The 17,875-nt window shown below is 39.9% G+C and overlaps 1 protein-coding gene across 6 annotated transcripts in view; it reads left to right on the top strand.

Moving 5' to 3' along the window:
• Positions 1–17,875, top strand: part of ZFAND6 (zinc finger AN1-type containing 6) — a 38,317-nt gene that overhangs the window by 10,573 nt on the left and 9,869 nt on the right. For 5 of the 6 annotated variants that reach the window (XM_054213414.1, XM_054213413.1, XM_054213419.1 and 2 more), the window contains 2 exons: positions 15,239–15,408; positions 16,637–16,748. In XM_054213414.1, coding sequence (XP_054069389.1) covers positions 15,258–15,408; positions 16,637–16,748 — 263 coding nt within the window. In that variant the 5' untranslated portion in view covers positions 15,239–15,257. Of the gene's footprint in view, positions 1–13,003; positions 13,133–15,238; positions 15,409–16,636; positions 16,749–17,875 lie in introns of all 6 variants that reach the window. The other variant, XM_054213416.1, reaches the window with a different exon arrangement.

Here is a 17,875-nt window from a genome sequence, read left to right on the forward strand (position 1 = left end):
TAAGCAGTTAATTACACGACCTACAAAGGAATAAAAATAGCTTGGATCTGTTCTTGCTTCAAAATCCATTTAAGAGAGGCATGAAACGTTTGGGATTTTTAAATCTGCCTTCTTTTTTTTTTTACCTTTAGAAATATCAAGAACATTAAGTCCTTCTTCCCTGTTCTTGTTGGATGTCTCAGATGTGTCATAAGCTTCTCAGCCCTTAATTGAAGGGGTGGGGTGATATATTTTTAACAGATCCCTTCTTCCAACTGTGTTTATAGGGCTTTTGAGCTAAATAGAGATTAGCAAAAACAAAGCTTTGACAGTGTAAAAACCACTTCTCCTTGGTCAAGTTGTATTTTCTTGCTCATTCTCCAGTTGTTGACAGAGACGTGAGTTTTTTTTTTTCATTTGAAAAGTAACTTTTTGGTTATTAAATTATGCATTAAGAGATAAACCGAGTTAAATCCTAACTTGATCCATCTTCTGCTCCATTTAGATCAACTGAAGACAATCTTTTGAGTATTACTTAGACAAATGTACTATCGCATTTGAGTATTTCCTAAAAATAGCTCCTTCTTAAGCAGCAGTTTTACTAAACACACAGCTCTTCCTTTAACTGAATGGTTCAGCAGTCTTGCAGAAGCCGAAACTGTCTCCACGCTGAAGACCACCCCGGCTCAGCCATTCTGCCCTGTCAGGATGTATTTGTATCACAGGACTCTGACCTTCAGGATACGGTATTTGTCAGTCTGAAACATAATAATCCTGTATCTGGAGAACTAAACTATAAACAGTGTGGCTGACTTGGCAGGCCCTGGCAACCACCTGAACAGTTTAACTAGCCCAGGGTTTAAGACAACACTGCACTGGTGTGGCCTGTGATTCATGATGCTAATGCATTTTTATCTATGTGAAGGATTAGGGAAACAAATATAAACTTAATAATCAAATTGGAATGGGAACTTAATAGCAGTAATTCTTAGGACAGAAGTGAGGTGCTTTCAGCTTGTTTAAATGCTTTGCACTGGATGTGAGTTGCAGTTTTTGGTTTTGTTTTTTTTTTTATAAAAGGACTGAAGTTTTCACCATTAGCTTGAACAAGGCAGGAAGCTAAACAGTTTTTGTGTGTGTGCCTTTGAATAAAATTGGGCTGATGAAAGCAGAATATCGCATGGGGAAGGCAGATATTTTCCACTTAAGGTTTTAAATTATATTTGGAGCTGAGAGGCAAGAGAGAGAACCACTGATTCTGCAGGCAAAAATGTAGAATTTCTGTACCTAAATTGGACATATTCATGCCTTTTTATACAAAAGGCGCTCTTTGAGTTAGATTGTCAGAAGAAAGTATTTTAACGAGTTGTTGATCATACTGTTTTTGAGATGGGGTGGCAGGGGAGATATGAGACTGCAAAGAAGGATAAAATTGTTTCTCTACTACCCCCTGTATGAATTTAAGAAGTTTTTCTAAAATCATATGTAGAATCAAGGCCTTAATTGAATGTAAAGTTATGTAGCAGAATGTTTTGGGTTTTTTTGTGCAACAGAATGACCTTGCATTGGAATCTGCACCATTATAAGGTAGGGGCAAAAGAAGTGGTTGTGTTTTGAGTGTTAAACTGAAACATTTGGACATTGTTCTTCCTGCCTGGCTCCTTCAGAATCAGGTAGGAAGCTTACAAGGTAGCTTTTGTTGCTGATGCAGGAGAGTTTTCTAAGTGAACTTCACCAGAGTTCTGACGTTGGGATTATGCTATCGTGCTGCTCTGATGTACTGTTGGATATTGGTGTTAAGTCCTTGAATAAAGTGATTTTGTAGGTATTAATTAGTTATCAAACAAATTGTAACTTGAAAGTAGCTATTGTAGTGTTTTACGATATCAAAAACATTTGATTACTAACTTGAAAAAAGAAAAAAAAAAGTAGTCGGGGCAATATGTAAGGATTTACCTGGATCATTTTTTAGCGAAGAGACTTTAGAATTGCTCAATAGGATTGTTTTGAATATCAGCCTATTTTCATGGGGTTTGTTTAAAGTATCCTGGGAGAGGAGGAAGGCGGCATTAGTAACTCTAGGTCAGGGTAAGTGTATTATTAGTTACCTAACAAACAAATTGTCAGCTGAGTGTGACAAACCATGCAGGGGCTGAGACTAGTGCCGAGATCAAGGAGGATTTGTTGTGGACTGGCTGTCAGCTGTGTATGAATTTTTTGCCTTCCTAATAAGTCTAGTCAAACTTGACTTAGTGCTTTGATTGTGATTTAAAACTGTACGCATAGTGGTGGAGTAACTGACTGGCTTTCAAAAAATTTTTGGAAAACAACAACAAAAAAACCTAATTTCACACTCTGGCCACTTAGTTGATTGTGTTGCCCTCCTGCTTTTCGCTAACTTGGTGTCTGTGAAACTTTTGACTGTTAACTGTGGTCTCTCCTGTTGCAAGAATTAGCTTGTTATTCTGCAAAGTCATAATGTGACTGTGACCTGTGGTCTTAAGTTTATACCTAGTCATTCTGTATATAAATAAATCCCTGATTAGTTGCTACCTACTTATCCTTCTATCTTCTACCTCAGATCCCCCCTGCACAATCAGAATGCTTTAAATATCAGTCTGTTGTGTTGAGGAATACCTCTGTCCTTGACGCGGCTCTGACACCTTAATTTCTCAGACTGTCAAGGCCTGAGATGAAGAATTTATTGAAACTTCTTTGTATGGCCTCTTAGCTCTATCTGGTGAACTTGCACAGGGTGGCGTATACAGTGTAGAATGTGTGTTGCTGGGTTTACTTAAGCAGCATCTAGTTAGTTGTTAAAATGGGAAAGTCTCCTTGTGAAACCCAGGGTTATGGGTTAAAATTAATGATTTTTTAATGTAAGGGACACAAATATTATTCAACAGTACTGTAGGGTTTTTTTGTCTTCACAAAAGGGGTGCGAGACAAGAGATTTCTGGGAGGGAGGGTTAGGGCACTGGGCTTTTGTTTTTCAAGCTGTAGCAAGGACGTGGTACTTGTGGAATTAGCCTAGCATAATGCAGCAGCTGAAGCTGCGGTGCCTGTGAATCCATCTTTAGGCCAAGCTGAAGGGCATTGGTCTTGCTGATCTCCCTCTTGTTTCTGACCTTATACCATATTAAAATGGAATATATTGTGCTCTTTTTCCATTGTTTCCTGATAGAAGCCCTGTTGGCCAGTGTTTGTGAACGGAAGAGAAGACCATTGTGATAGAAAGCCACACCTTGCTGACAATTGAGGCTCAATATCTTGTGAGCAGATTTTGTTCCCTCTTCATCCATTCTAAAGTGTGATACAGGCTTTAATATGCCAAGCAAAATAACTGAAGAGAGATCTGGCTTGGGTTTTCTATGTTAGTTTGCTTCTCCTTTATATCATGAATTTTCTTTTCTCTAGAAAGTGCTGTTACTCTGTCATGTGTCGATTTGTACTATGGCAAGAGGATAAAAAGAGGAGTCAGATGTACTTAAAGAGTTATTGTTAAAAATGCAATTTTCTGTTTGTGTGGCTTGAGGAAAAAGGGGGAATCCCATGGCACTAAACAGCTTGGCCCTTTTGGATACAAGTCCCTCCCTTAAAGCCATTTATGGCTGTATTTTTCTATGTAGAATTGTAGAAAGAACTCTGTACAAAGGTACCATCGTAATAAATGGGGAGACGGTGGCATCCAGCCATGCTATTTTTAGGCTATTGTGCTCTTAACTTGCTGATCTAAGTGTTCTGGACAGTAAGTGGGGGAGACATTGTACTAGAAATGCGTGCTGGCATGGCTGGATCTTGTCTGAAAACAGAATGAATAGCCAACTTAGTTATCAGAAAGGCAGTTTACAGGGTTGTACCTGGGGTATTAGGTAAAAAGGATGTCCTGGTGATTAAAGCACAATGTTTGCAATGCAGCCTTATACTCGAAAACTGTCAGCCCTGGCTTTCTCGTCTGCTGAGACACTGAAATACGTGCAGTCTGTTCTGTATGGGCTTAGGAAAGAAATATAAAAAACCCTACTTTCTGTTCCATGATGGCAGTGGGAAAAATGCCAGTTGTCCTCAATCAAGTTTCTTCGAGTAGTTTTTAAGCTTTTCCTAAACAGTGTAATGACCTCTCCATCTGAGCAAGTGGTGTAGTTTTGGAAACCTTCAGAAAGGAAGGTGCCTTACACTGTCTGAATTTCTGATCATTCCTTAGCCCCTTATCTATTAATCTGACAGTATCTCGGGTAGTTAAGGCTGACACAAGGCAACTCATACTTAATTTGCACTCTGACCTCTTGGTGATGTGTGCAGCTTGCATTTTTCCTGTGACTGAGGCTTAGAGTTCAGTTCTGATACTGACTGGGTAGTTCCACTTTGTTGTTGCAGAGCACTGTTGACCTTGACTGTTTTGGCATAGAGCTGCACCATAAACCAGATACAGGAACCAATTCAGGCTTCTGAAGAATGAAGTCTTCAAAGTAGATCAGTTCCTCGCCCAGCAACACTATGGCAGAAGTGTCTACAGCCCCAAATTATATGTATCATGAAAAGGTTGCACTGGTTGCATATAAATATATATGGGGTACATGTCTATTTGTTTCACGTGGACGTTTACACTGCCTGAGACATTGCAAAGTGTTAGGTGACAGTTAAGAGGAAACTAAGGAAAGATGCAAAACTTCATATTGTGACTGGTGAGTTGGTATATTCATATCTTCAGTGAAAGTTGACAGTATACTAAGTGATGGATAAATATCAGTTGCTCATGCTGGCTGCTGATCAGCTGTATAATATTTTCCTATGCTTTATACTGGGTGATAGATTTTAATATTTAGACATCCAGTAACTTGTTTGAGAACATGTAAGCTGTCTTCCTCAGTGACTGAAATAATAATTAAGGAAAAAAAAAAAAGCCAACAAAAAACCCTAGGGTTAAAACAAAGTAGCACCTTTGAGTCCCTTGGCTAAATTTAAGTGCATTGCAAAAGATGAGGAATGCAGCTTTGCCACAGGGAACATCATACTTATACCTCTTCTCCCCAAAACGTGTCCCCAAATACCCTCTTTGTTTGGTCAGGCTTTAGCTTTAGGTTGAGTTCCCCATCAAACCACAGTAAGGGTATTGTATAATTTTGAACACTTAAATTAGACATAGTGCATAATTCTAAATAGAGCAACACATCATACATGATAATCACAATGTTCTTGGAAGTTAAGTTGAATTCAAGATGCCCTAGCCAGAAATGATGACGATGGTTTTATTTATTAACAGCTAGGAACCCTGATATTAGAGCAGGACCTCCCTTAGCATTAGGCCTATGTAGAACTGTAGCATTATAAGCCAATTAAAATTCTACATAGTGCTGTTTACAAAAACAAATTATAATGTGTTTTGTGCTTACTGTCAGTTCTCAGCAACAGGTGTTTTGTTAACAAGAAGCTGTCTATTTTGGGAACTCGTGTTAAAGCAGCTTTTATCTCTTCTGGATTTGATATGCTTAAAATAAGTGAAACTTATGCTGTATTGAGAGAAGATTACTTATTCACTGAAGCTCAAAAGAAGCGATTACTGAATCTATATCTATTCTTTCGGTAATTATATGGGTAATCTTGTAAGTGTTTGAATCCTTACAGATTATTTTTATCGGTTTGTAAAGCCAAACCTTTTTTTAAAATATAGCATCAAAGATAGTTTCTGGAGTTGCCATCCTCCTGCATCCCTTAAATGTTGGTCTGGGAATGTAGAGAATTTTAGAATAGCCTGATTCTAATTTTACACAACCTCTGACTTCTGAAATGGCCAACCAATATATGATGCCAAAGAAAGCAGTATGTAGCCTCGTCTTGTCTGTTTCAGAGTAGCTTTCTTGTATTTTTATAGAGCATTTTAAAAGAAGACATTTCTAATATGACAGTTTTCAAGTAAGCCCTAAATTTATAGGTCTGTGTAGAAATCTGGAGAGCAACTTGAGGATTCCTGCAGTCGTTGGCTTAGGCACCTTAATGCCAAAGTACAGCTATGGGATAGCACAAACTCTTGAGGAAAGAAAAGGGCTCCTCAAGTAGTATTTGCAACGAATGCGCCTCTACACTGGTTCAGCTACACATGATGGAAACTGTGGTTTGTGTTAGTTGACGTAGCAGACTGCTGACAAGTAATTACTGAGATGGTTTGATTTTTTTTCTAATGGGTGTAACGCCTGAATCTTTATTCCTCTTGAGCAGAGACGCCAGAGCAAGCACGACCTAAAAGTGTACTCTTTTATTAGTAGTTGCATGTTCTATCACAAGTGTAACTTCGTGTAAGGTTTCTGTGGCAGCTTTGTTATAGAGACAGCCACCTTCCAAAAATGGACCTGCTGAGCCTGCCTGCCTCTTAAATCTTGGTTGATCTGGGTAGGCTAAACCAAGTAAGTACAACCTCACATTTTGGGAGCAAAATGCTTTGGCCTCTCCTCTGGCTTGTGTATGGACATGCAGTGCTCTGGGTAGGATGGTATGCCCAGTGGGGCGGCTGGCCAGTGTCCTCTCTGGGTTCCTCAGTTACGCCTCTTGGACTTCTCTCACCACGACTCTCACAGAGACACCAGGACAAAAACAGCTTCCAGAAACACTTGATGTGCTCTTTTCTCATGTTCACTTATCTTGGTCTATAATTCACTCAGAAATTGTCTTTGCTTTGTACAGGCACAACTGTAGTCACTATGTTGCCCTCTCTGCTTTTAATGTTTAACTAGTTATCTTTGTTGAAGGTCCGTGTTGTGTCTTGCTGTAAATAAGTGTGTCCAGCTCCAAGGGTTATTTGCTGTTTTTTCTCTTGAACCCAAGAAGTGACTTTTGTGGTGTGTGTGGGTTGTTCTTTTTTTTTCATTGCATTCAGGTTGACCTCTCCAAAAGTGCAACTTTGTCAGCTTAGATTTCCTGATGCTCATCACTGAAGAGACAGAAACTTAGAACACGCTAGTAGTGCTGCTTCTGAAAGTATCTACGTACTTCTTTGGGCTGGAGTTTCCTGGATTAACTGGGTTTGCCTACAAATGTATTGTGCTACTGGGCAATAAGAAATAAATAAGAGGTTATTAAATTTTAAGTCAGAGGAAAAAATGGTGTTCCTTTGAATTTCACAAAACTTGGATATGGTCATATACAAGGGCCTAATTCTAGTGGTGCTGCAGTGTTGGTCTTGAACAACTAAGAAGTCCTTAAGCACATACTAAGAAGTATGTGCTTAAATGTACTAAAGATTATAATCCTCGGTATCTTGAGTTGTATTTTGCTGCTTTAGACTCAAATTGAAATACAGGATAAATAGGAGGAAGATTCTTGGAGACTTTATACAGAGAGCTGCATTTAGTAGCGCTATGGGAGCATTTTGGGTGCTGCAGCAGTTACCAGGTGCTCCAGCATAAAGTAGTGGTCATTCCCCCCCAAAACCCCACGATCAGGTAGTGAAAGCCAGTAGCTCTCTGTGGCAGCTTTCTGGAATTCCAACACTTTCATGAAACTCCTTTTCTATATACTCTGCCTCTTTGAAATCCCAGGTAAACAAAATATGATTGCTCCTCCTAGTTAATAAATTGTACCTGTAACATTACTTACTTTTTTTTTTTAGGATTAATCTTCAGTAGAGTAGTGAACTTCATGGAATTGCTCCTTTATTTGGTATAGTGACTATACTTAAAGTTTGGAAATTAAATAAGAAAAACTTGCTTATACTTCCGGTTTTTGTTTGTAGACTTTAAGTGGTCGCTGCAAGTGATTTGATGCATTGATGAGGTGAATGAGAGTTTCTGAGGTACCGTGTTTTACAGCAGTTAATCTTTGATTCTAGTAATCCGGACTTGGCAAAGGTTGAGCGTGGCCACAAGTAGCAATTACAGTTTCAAAGTAACATCTATTAATAGCGTATGCAGACAAGCATAGAAAGATGAATCCTTATTATCAGTGATCTTCTTGATACCAGTATAGAATCTGTGTGTCTTTGTTCTTGCCTAGTAAGAGTGAAGAGGTTGTAGTGAAATGTTCCCTTGTTCCTCGTGTAACCTTGAGTACGAGAGCAGACAGCTGTAGTTAGCGGTGTACACTGGGGGCTTTGTCAATACCAAGTGTTTCTGGGCTGTATAATGATGTAACATTGCTAGTATCATATTCTGGCTCAGATTAGTTGGGAAAGTTGCTGATGTCCCTTCCTAAGACCTGAGCTCTCTCTTTTTTGTCCATCTGCCACTTCTGAGATTGCGCTTTCTCTCATACTTGTGGCTCTCTTTTCCCCTCAGTGGGATTCTTTCACGGTCTTTGTCCCATCTTAAATCAGGGATTTACACTGTACAGGGCATGTAGCTTTCTTGAGGGTCCAAACTTTATTTGTATTTTAATTCTTGTACTGAAGGACTTAAACTTGCTGACTACTTAGAATTAGAAGTGAAGAAAAGAATTCTGTAACTCTTTCCATCTTTTTGTAAAGTTTCTGCCGGGAGTGTCTAATACAAGTTCTTGATTTTTAACCTAAAATAAGTCTACCCATGAAACAAAAATAAAAAGCTGTTTAACAGGAATAGGCTGGAACATAAGTAGATATTGGACGACTTGTCAAGTGAGTTGAGAGAACATCTTATGTAAGTCTTTGGTCACTAGTTTGCATATTTTGTTTTCGATATTAAGTCATCATATAAATTCTGCTTCAGTAGTTCAAATTGCAACTTAAAACTGTATTTAGGTGTGAGCAGGAAGAAAACTGGAGGCCTACTGGAAGGAATGGAAAGCTTTTAGAATGCATGGATTCTCTTGGTGCTGGGGAACTTGGGTAACTCCTGTGTTTTGAAAAATGCAGCAGCTGTGTGTTCTGCTGCTACAGGAACAAAGAGGTCACTGCCCTTACAGATCTGCTTGCAGTTGGTCCTTAACCATATTCACTCTTTTTAACTCAAAGCATTCTGATGAAACTGGGTCAGAGTGTAACTACACATGTAGCTCTGTTGGCAAATCTGAACCAGCTGCAGTGCGTTAGCCGGGGTGAGCTGCAGATGAAATGACATGTCTGACTGCAACCAGCAAGCCGGGCTGAACTGTAATGGCTGAGGCCCCTATTCAGGTCTGCCAGTTCTTCTTGGCTCCGCAGCAAGTTGCTGGGACATGGTAATGCCTTAAAGCAGCTACAAATGACTGCTCAGTGAATGTAAATTGGGGCCTTTTGGGAGAGAGCAACAAAGTAAAAAGGAAACAGGACCGTTTTGTAACTTGCTGTTAATTTATGAGTCTAGTGCTTTATACCCCGAGTAGTGTCCCGCTTCCAGCAGGACACCTGGGCAGCTGTGCCTCTGCAAATTTCTGCTATGAAGTGCTATCCTCGAAGACAGCCAGTGCTTTGGTAACTTCTGCAGCAAGATTCAGCAGAGCTCTGCTTTTAGGCCTTTATTTGCCATTCATTTTGATAAGGCTGCAGAGGAATGTATTTCCTATTGTTTTTTGTACCAACACGCCTTTTCATACATCTGATACAAGCAGTATCAGATATCCATAGCAGTACATGCTCTGAAATGAAGTGTATTTTTGTCTCCACAACTCGTATCTTGCTTTTATTTGTGCCTGGCATGAAGCATTATATTTTTAAGGAGCACAAATTATCATTTTTCGCAGTTGCTTCCTTGCTTCATTAGCACAAAGGAAAAATGACCATCAGTACTGGTGCAACTTAAATCAGTGCTGAACTGCTTCATTATAAAGGTGATTATGATGGAGGAGGGAATGTTTTAATCACTTGTTAAAAATTGGATTCATCCTTTGAGGTGTCAGCTGAAATCTGACAGTGGGCTGATCTTTGACAGCGAAGAGGGTGCCTTACACTAAATGCGCTGCTTTCTCTTTGAGAAGCATTTTCAAAGCTGGCATCAGTGTGGCTCAAACTGTCTCTGGTGTGGTACTGCAACTGAAGCAGAATGCTGTTTGGGTGGTCTCTTCTGTTTCAACGTTAGCATTTGGGAGGGAGACTTCTCGTACCAGTCATGAATTTTAGGAGTGTTTGCGGAAGACAGGGCCGTACTTCAGCTGGGGGAGCAGATGTGAGGATCTGCTCGTTTTCCCTACCGCAACTTGAAGTATGAGGACAACTGGAATTCAAGAGACCTTTTTCTTTGGGGAAGACAGATGAAGAGAAGGCTGACTTCTGTGCAGGATTTTTTTTTTTTTTTTTTTTTTACTTTTTGAGGGGGGGAGAAGAGATTATTCCTAAACCTTGTGTGTTTAATCCTGCTAAATGCTGCTCTCCCTGATCTTACTGATTAACATTTGAAGCCTATAAAGCTAGGGTATCAGTTATTTGAAACTAGTAGCATATAAACATTTTAATTAAAAGGAAAAGGGGGGGGGGCGGGGAGACCAGTATTGTGGTGCCCGCTCTGCGGGGAAAGGATATAAACAAGTATTTTGTGACTTGCTTTGCAGAGTATTGCAAGAGGGGGCTCTTTTTCCAGAGAACCTGATGTCCAAAAGACTTACCCTGCTTTAGTGTTTCCACAGCTTCAGCTCTACATACGTTTTGCGATCAGGAATGTCCTTTATATGATTTCTTGTGGTTGTTGCTTGGTACAGAGAGTAACTTACTCCCTGATGATGTGCGTTGGTGAGGGGGGAATGGTAGGACCTGTAGCTTCAGCAGAAAGCAGGCCCTACAGATGCATACAGTACATCAAGGTGCCGAGAATAGCAGGAATAGCAGGAATCTAGCCCTAGATTTATGGCAAAAGAAGGACTTAGCCTGCAGAGCTGTGTGCCACCATGCTTCTAGTGACAGTAAGTATTTTTAAATTGAGAAGAAAATTATCAGAGGTCATTTCAGCTTAAGCTCAGCAATTTTTATCTAACAAAAAAGAGGCCATTTATTCCATAATCTTTAACAAAGATGTTCTGGGGTTGCATTGAGGGGGGGTTGTTTAAGGCCCTTGCCCTTCCCTCTGGTACACTTCCTTCTCATTAGTGCTTGTACAACTGGTTATACAACTACACTGTAAAGCAAAGCAGGGAGCATGCTTAAAATATTGTAAAGAGTTTGGTTGTTTTCTTTCTTTAAGATGAACCAATTCTGCATTCAGAGTAACAGCATGACCCTATGGCTGTTGTGCAAGCAAAGGTCGGGGGGAACGGGCAGAGCCCAGAGGTATTTCCAGCAGCTTTACAAGCTCCACGTTTGTTTTGTGACGCCTCAAACCGAGTGGAACATATGTGTAGTGATGTTGATCCCAAGACCTTGCTGTCATTTTGGCTATGAAGTTGCTTCAAGTTTTGTACTGAGACCAAGCTAGGAGACCAGTTTTGAAACTATGGATTGGGTCTGCAGTTGGGATGTGTTTTACTGTAGGCTGGATGCTCAGCACGGGCTGGCTGCTCCTAAAAAGGGTCATCCTATTTTTACCCTTGTCGCTTCCTTTGCACTGTATGTCAGTTCTCTAGAGATGATCTTTTGTCAGATCATCAAGTTCTCTAGTCCACCAGAATAAATACTCCTGCTTTTTCCATCAGATGGATGAGCTGCTATGACTCGAGGGAAGTGGTGGGGGTGTGCAGCAGGGGCCGGGGCTGCGGGAGCCGGCTCACCCCTTTCACAGCACTTCTAGGGGTGCAGTTCCAGTGACAGCCCACCATTACGGCCTTATGTGACAGTTGGGCTTGGCGATACTATGGATCTTCCTGCATGAGGAATTATGGACAGTTTTGAAACAAAAATCATCTGAAACTGAGCCAAGAACCAGGGTGAAGGGAGGTCTTCCCTCCCCCCAAAACATCTGTTCAATGATCTCTTGCTGTTCATGTTTGCGGAGATGGGGACGGAGTCGGGCTGCTCTGCTTGCGGCTGTTCGGCTCCTGCTGTGCCCGGGTGGTGAGGAAAAGTCCCCAAGGCACAATACTGTGTCATCTTGGCCTTTGCCCTCCTGCAGTAGTGGATGTGAACGGGGGAGGCATGTCTGAAGTACGGTGGCAGGAACCTCCAGTGTTTGGATCTCTATTCCCTTGTATTTTCAATGCCTGTTTTTGGCTAGTGGTTCTCCTAATGCTTTAAGCCTGCTCTGCTGCTGAAACAAGTGGTTCCACACGTGTCTTCAGATAGACCCTCTCGTGCCCAAACAGCACATGTGACAAACACAAGCTCAGAAACCAATCTGTGTAACAATTAGTTAAAACTAATTGGCAAAAGATGGGGTGCTTGGTTTTCTAAGTTTGATCGCTTCCTTGATTCACCTCGGTGCGCATGAGCACTGAGGGAGAGGGAGTGAGAAGCTGGGGAGCAAGAGCTTATTATACTGGTTTGACATTCTGTGGCTTTAGGGTTCAGATAGATCAGTTCAACCATCTCAGCACCTTACAGGCTGCTAAAGTGTGTTGTCCCTCCTGGTCACATGTCATCCCTCGCATCAGTTCCAGAGTTTTCCCCACCCCTTCTGCGTGGTGCTTTCTTCTTTTTAGTTTTTGTGTATGAACTGATTGAGCTCACCAAACTGTCAGAACACTTTCTATGGTGGTGATGGACCTCTCTTCCTTTTTTTTTTTTTTCTTTTTAATTTTCTTCCCTTCCTCCCCGCCCCAGCTCAGGAGCTCCTTGGGTCGATGAGGGTCCAGCTGAGCACGAGCTGGTGTGGGGGAGTGTATGCAATTGCCCCCTTCTGAATGCAGCAAGCTCTTGTATTGGTTCGACTTCTTTCTCGTTTGACTTCATAACATTGCATCAGTTTGATCCTATCTCTTCTATTTTATTTCCCAAATATTAGCAACCAATGAAGGATCTTCCGCTTCCTGTGGCTTTTATTAAAACTCTTCAGAAGAATCCCTGGCACTTCCCCTTAGAGATTTAAGTGTTCTGGAACCTCATGCCAGTGGCTTGTGCTTTGGCTGGTGGCAGGATCCACTGGTTAATGAACTCGGGAACTGGCTTAGCTGGAAGTCAGTCCAGCTTTTCTTGTTTTTCTTCTGGCCATCTTTGTGCACCTTTCACAATTTGTTTATTGAATTGGAGCTGACTTATTTTTTTTCATGTCTGTGTTAGAAATTGTTATGCTGTGATTGCGTTAGCACCTGATCCCTTCAGCAACGGTTGTGTTGGGGAAGAAGAAAGTAGCAGTAGCTGGTTATTGAGTCCCTGTGTGCTGCTTGAAGCTAACCGTTGAACAGAAAGGTAATCATGGTAGATTTTGAAAGTTAGTGTGGCAGGGTTCTTCTAATGCGCTGCTGTCTAAAATTAAAAGGATTAATACTTGTATTGTGACATTGAATCTTTATTAGACCTTGAAATATTCTCTCCAAAGTGTTTTTTTTAATTAGTCTTTCAATCTTAAACATTCTGTGCCAAAAGTGACTTGCGTAAAGTTTCATCTTTAAATTGGTTTGAGTTACCAAAGCACAGAAAACTCGTGTTCATTTACATTCTCCTGAAATGGCTTCACTGAGCGTTGGGCCCAGCAGAAGAATTGAATTCCCACATGCGCTCCTTGCAGTTTCATTCTAAAGGGTGTCTGGAGAAAGGCAGGAATGAAAGTGCTCTTTCAGCTATAAGTACAGTACTTCAGCAAAATCAAATTTAGCTGTCGTTTGAGGTCAATGGGGGCTTTGTATGTCGAAAGCAAATGCTTCTTTATTGGGGTGGGGGAGAGCAGTCAAACAGCTGAAATAAGCTTAGTTGCAGGTTGAAGCTGAATAAGATACTATCAAAGATTTTTACTTCTTTTTTTTTTTGTCTTCCTGCCTGTCCATCTTCCTGGTCTTATATCTTGAATACTTTCTCATCCTTGAGTAGAGTACCTTATTGCTCTGAACAGACGACTTGGCTGCTGTTTGTGTGTTGCTGTTAGTTTTGCAACCCAGGGGTTTGCTTTTGAAGTATCAATTTCATATGCTTTGGGGAAATAAAAACAAAATGCGATGGATGTGGGTGTGAGAGGAGATGAGGATATTTGTCTAAAAACAAAATAATGGGAAACTTGTTTGTATTTGGCTTCAACTACATCTTATGTAAAGGCAAATCTTTTACCCTGGTGTCCTTCTTACTGTGGTTTAATCTAGTTTTATAACTTGGCAATTGGTGAAGTATTCAAATACCTTGAAACCCCTTCCCCTCTGAGTTTTGTTTTCTTTCCTTTTGAAATATGTACTGATGTTACTTGAAAGATTGATTTATTTTTTTTCAGTAATATTCCTTATCACTGATTTGACTTAAAATTATCCATGCTTCAGCCTCATCTTTAATGAGGAAGTGTAAAATGGTAGACCTAAGTTGATCTTGAATAAAATAATTGATCATAGAATCATAGAATTGTTAGGGTTGGGATACCTTGAGATACTTAGTTTCTTAATGAGAAGTTGTTTTTTTTTCTTTCAAAACTGATACAGAAAAGGAGAACAATATACTTATGGAGGGGGGCAAAAAATGGAAAATTAACTTAACCTTGCCGAGTGACAGATCTCAATAACTGATTTACAAGAGGGACCATTTGAGAATAGTTAGGAGGTTCGGAACACTGTTGAAAATGATCATTTGTTGTAATTTTCTTGTATTAAGAAGGCTTCAGATCTTTACAAGGCAGGGACAAAAATTACAAATTGTACAGAGTTTATGAAAACAAAACCTAAGTTGCCTTGAAATTTATGTCCTATTTCTCACTTTTAGTATGTTTTCACACAAAATTGATATATAGGAGGTATGTGTACCTAGTCTAATATTTTTTGACTGAAAAGGGTGATTTTCTTTTTGCATGTGAAAAATCATAATACGGGTTTTGTGGTAAGTAGTTGTGTTGTCCGTCACTAATGACGTCGTGACTAAACAGTAACCTGCGAATTCATGTGACTATTGTTAATAATAATTATTATGCAGTAAGTAAGCATGTGTTACCGTGCTTGCCTTTCATTTTATAGTTCTCATTCACAGTGTCAGGTGTTCAAATTTCAAGAAGAGCATAGGTGTCCTCCCCTTAGCTTCCTGCTAGGAGCAGTAATACTTCCAATATTTTCTAAAATGACTTTTCTTTGTGGGCTGTATATTGACCATAAAACGGTGGGACTGGAAGGGTCTGTATGTATGAGTTGCACAAAGCATACATATGACTGTTTGTATTATTGGTCAGACTACAGACATTTTAGGAAAGGGCATTGAATTACCCGCGAGGCGTCTTTTGTAGAAGATCTTTTTTGCTGAGCTGTAGGAAACTGCAGATTTTCAAATGTCAACTGTAAAAGCAGGGTTTTCTCAGGCTTGTAAAAACTGGGTTGTATGTATCAATTTCAGGTTTATAGAAGAAGGGAAAATGGCTCAAGAAACTAACCGTAGCCAAGTGCCTATGCTTTGTTCCACTGGTTGCGGATTTTATGGGAATCCACGTACAAATGGCATGTGTTCGGTGTGCTACAAAGAACATCTTCAAAGGCAGAACAGTAATGGTAGAATTAGCCCTCCTGGTAAGTAATGCTAACATATGTCTGTTTGAACAACTCAAAATGACACAGTAGACAGCAACTTGCTTCCTGATCATGCCCAAATACTAAAAGTATAGGAGCATTAGTGCAAACCACTTTAAGTATCTTACCTTATGGAATGAACTTGGATGAAATGCTCATAATATAATCATGCTGTGATTAATCTGCTCAAAAGTAGACTTTTACTAATACCTTTTGAATTAATTGAGTGTTTCCAATTTGAAGATATAAAAATGCAGAAAAAATACTACACCAACATATTTTTCCTGAAATTACTGGCAGTAGAGATAACGCTTAGCTTTGGGCAATGTTTGTGAAAATCATTTAAAATACATGTACTTAATTTCTACAGCCTGGTGTTGAAGGATTAACCTGTAGATGCTTTTTAAGAATAGTTTCTCCTAACTCCAGATAGATATACTTTATTCTTTTTGGCCCAATGCCCCATGTACTATGGTCTTTCCTACAAAGCAGATATCCCATTGAAGCGCTGCCTTCCTACATTCACTCTCTAGGAAAAGCTAGAGGGCTCTTCCCCCTTTAAATTAATGGTAATGCCCTCAGAGAGAGGAACCCTTTCTCTGCTCTGTTCACCCCAATGTTTTCAACTTGCTCTGCTGGGGCAAGGAGGGTTAGGGAGTGCTTCCCTGGAGCTTCTAAAATGTCTCTTCTGGCTTGGCTGGATGCTGACAGCAAAGAATCTCATGGCACACTCCTGAAGACTTCCCTCCTTGACTTCAGTGTCAAACTTGACTTTTAAAACTGAAGCAATAAATGCCGTGGAAATCTTGGGATCTAGGTTCTGCTACTTCAGAATGGATCCTGAGTTGGCATTAGGATGCAACAGTACTGGTTCTCACAGATCCATCCTATTTTTTTAAACAAAACCCAAGATTATCATGTCAGGATACTGTAGTTTATGCTGTGAAAGCTGTTTATGGATGCTTTAATTAGAAGAAATAGTAACTATTTTAAAGATCCATCTTCAGAGTTTTGTGCTCTGTAACTTCTGGGGGCCTGGGGCTGGAACATGATCAAAATATGACCAAACATAATCACTTCTTGCAAAATTACGTTTCTTTATGATATAGGCTGAGATTCAGTTACTTTCCTAGTTGATGTCATGGGGGTTGAAGAATAATCGCATTGTGTAATTTCTGTAATCCCAGGAAGTAGTGTGATGCCTTTTACATTAGTGTCTTCCTTCCAGCAACTTCTGTCAGTAGTATAACTGAGTCCTTACCGGTTCAGTGCACAGAAGGCAGCGCCCAGGAAACTCAATCAACTTTAGATTCTACATTGACTCCATCTATGCAGCCAAGGTAAGCTGTTTGTGTCTGTTATTCTGTGGTTTTGCATAAAAATCTGTATCAAGAATGATTAAATCTAGTGTACTGATGCTGCCTAATTAAATGTCAGGACCTGGATTAGGAAAACGTTTTAATATTTAACTGCTAACTTTAAAGCATGGGATCTCACAGTAAATAGTAGCTGATCTGTTAGCAGCGTCTTGCATTCAAATGCAAATTTGTCTTTAGAATTTAGGCTCAAATAGGAGCATTGCCAACTTCATGCTGTTCTACAGAGATTTCTCTGGCTAGTCTTCTGACTCCACAACTTGCAGTTGGTTGTGCGTTTACCAAAGGAGAGCTCTTTTCATCTTAGAAAATTGAGGATTTTGTAAAATGGCAGAAAGCTGTTGACTAGAGCTCTCATAAATAAGTGCATGATAATGTGTTAACGAAGTAGTTGCCTCACAAAAAGTGGAGCGTACTAGAACAGGGGGAAGATAGCTGAATCTTAGTACAAGTTGTGCTACTGAACTGATTTTGTATTAAGCAAGCAATTTCCAACTGGATTATTCAAGGAGACATAATGTCCTCTTGTAAATCACTCAGACTAAGTGCTCTACATTTGTAAAAGCTAAACATTTGTTTACGTTTCGTGGCTGCATTTCGGTTTAGAATGACACAACCAACAGCAACTTAAGTGCTTTGGAAATTTTTTGAGTGAAAAATGTTAGTGTGTTATACTGTGGAAGCTAACTTGCTGTAGTATTCATTCCAACTTTCCTTTAAAAATCAAAATGTAGTAAAACACAGGCTGAGAGTGATTTTTATCAGTTACTGATGGCTGATTCTCTTCGGGCTGTGTTTTCCGCTCTTTAGCTTTTTATAGGAGGTGTTAGCTTGGATCCTGCATGTGAACTGAAAGCTAGCTGCCGTGCTTGATGCTGTATTTGGTCTTTCCATTCTGGGATTTCTAATTGGGGTAGAAAATAGGTATCTTACCCTGATACAACTCTTCTGGTATGTGTTAAAAAAAAAAAAAATGAAAAAAAATCATGCAGGTCAGTGCAGAGAGGTGAACCAATTACAATTACAGTGCCTTGGGTGTGTTTTCTCACATAATCTTTATAATACCATGAAAGAGGAAAAAAAAGTATCTC

This window comes from Rissa tridactyla, chromosome 9, assembly GCF_028500815.1.
Source record: "Rissa tridactyla isolate bRisTri1 chromosome 9, bRisTri1.patW.cur.20221130, whole genome shotgun sequence".
Classification (NCBI taxonomy): domain Eukaryota; kingdom Metazoa; phylum Chordata; class Aves; order Charadriiformes; family Laridae; genus Rissa; species Rissa tridactyla.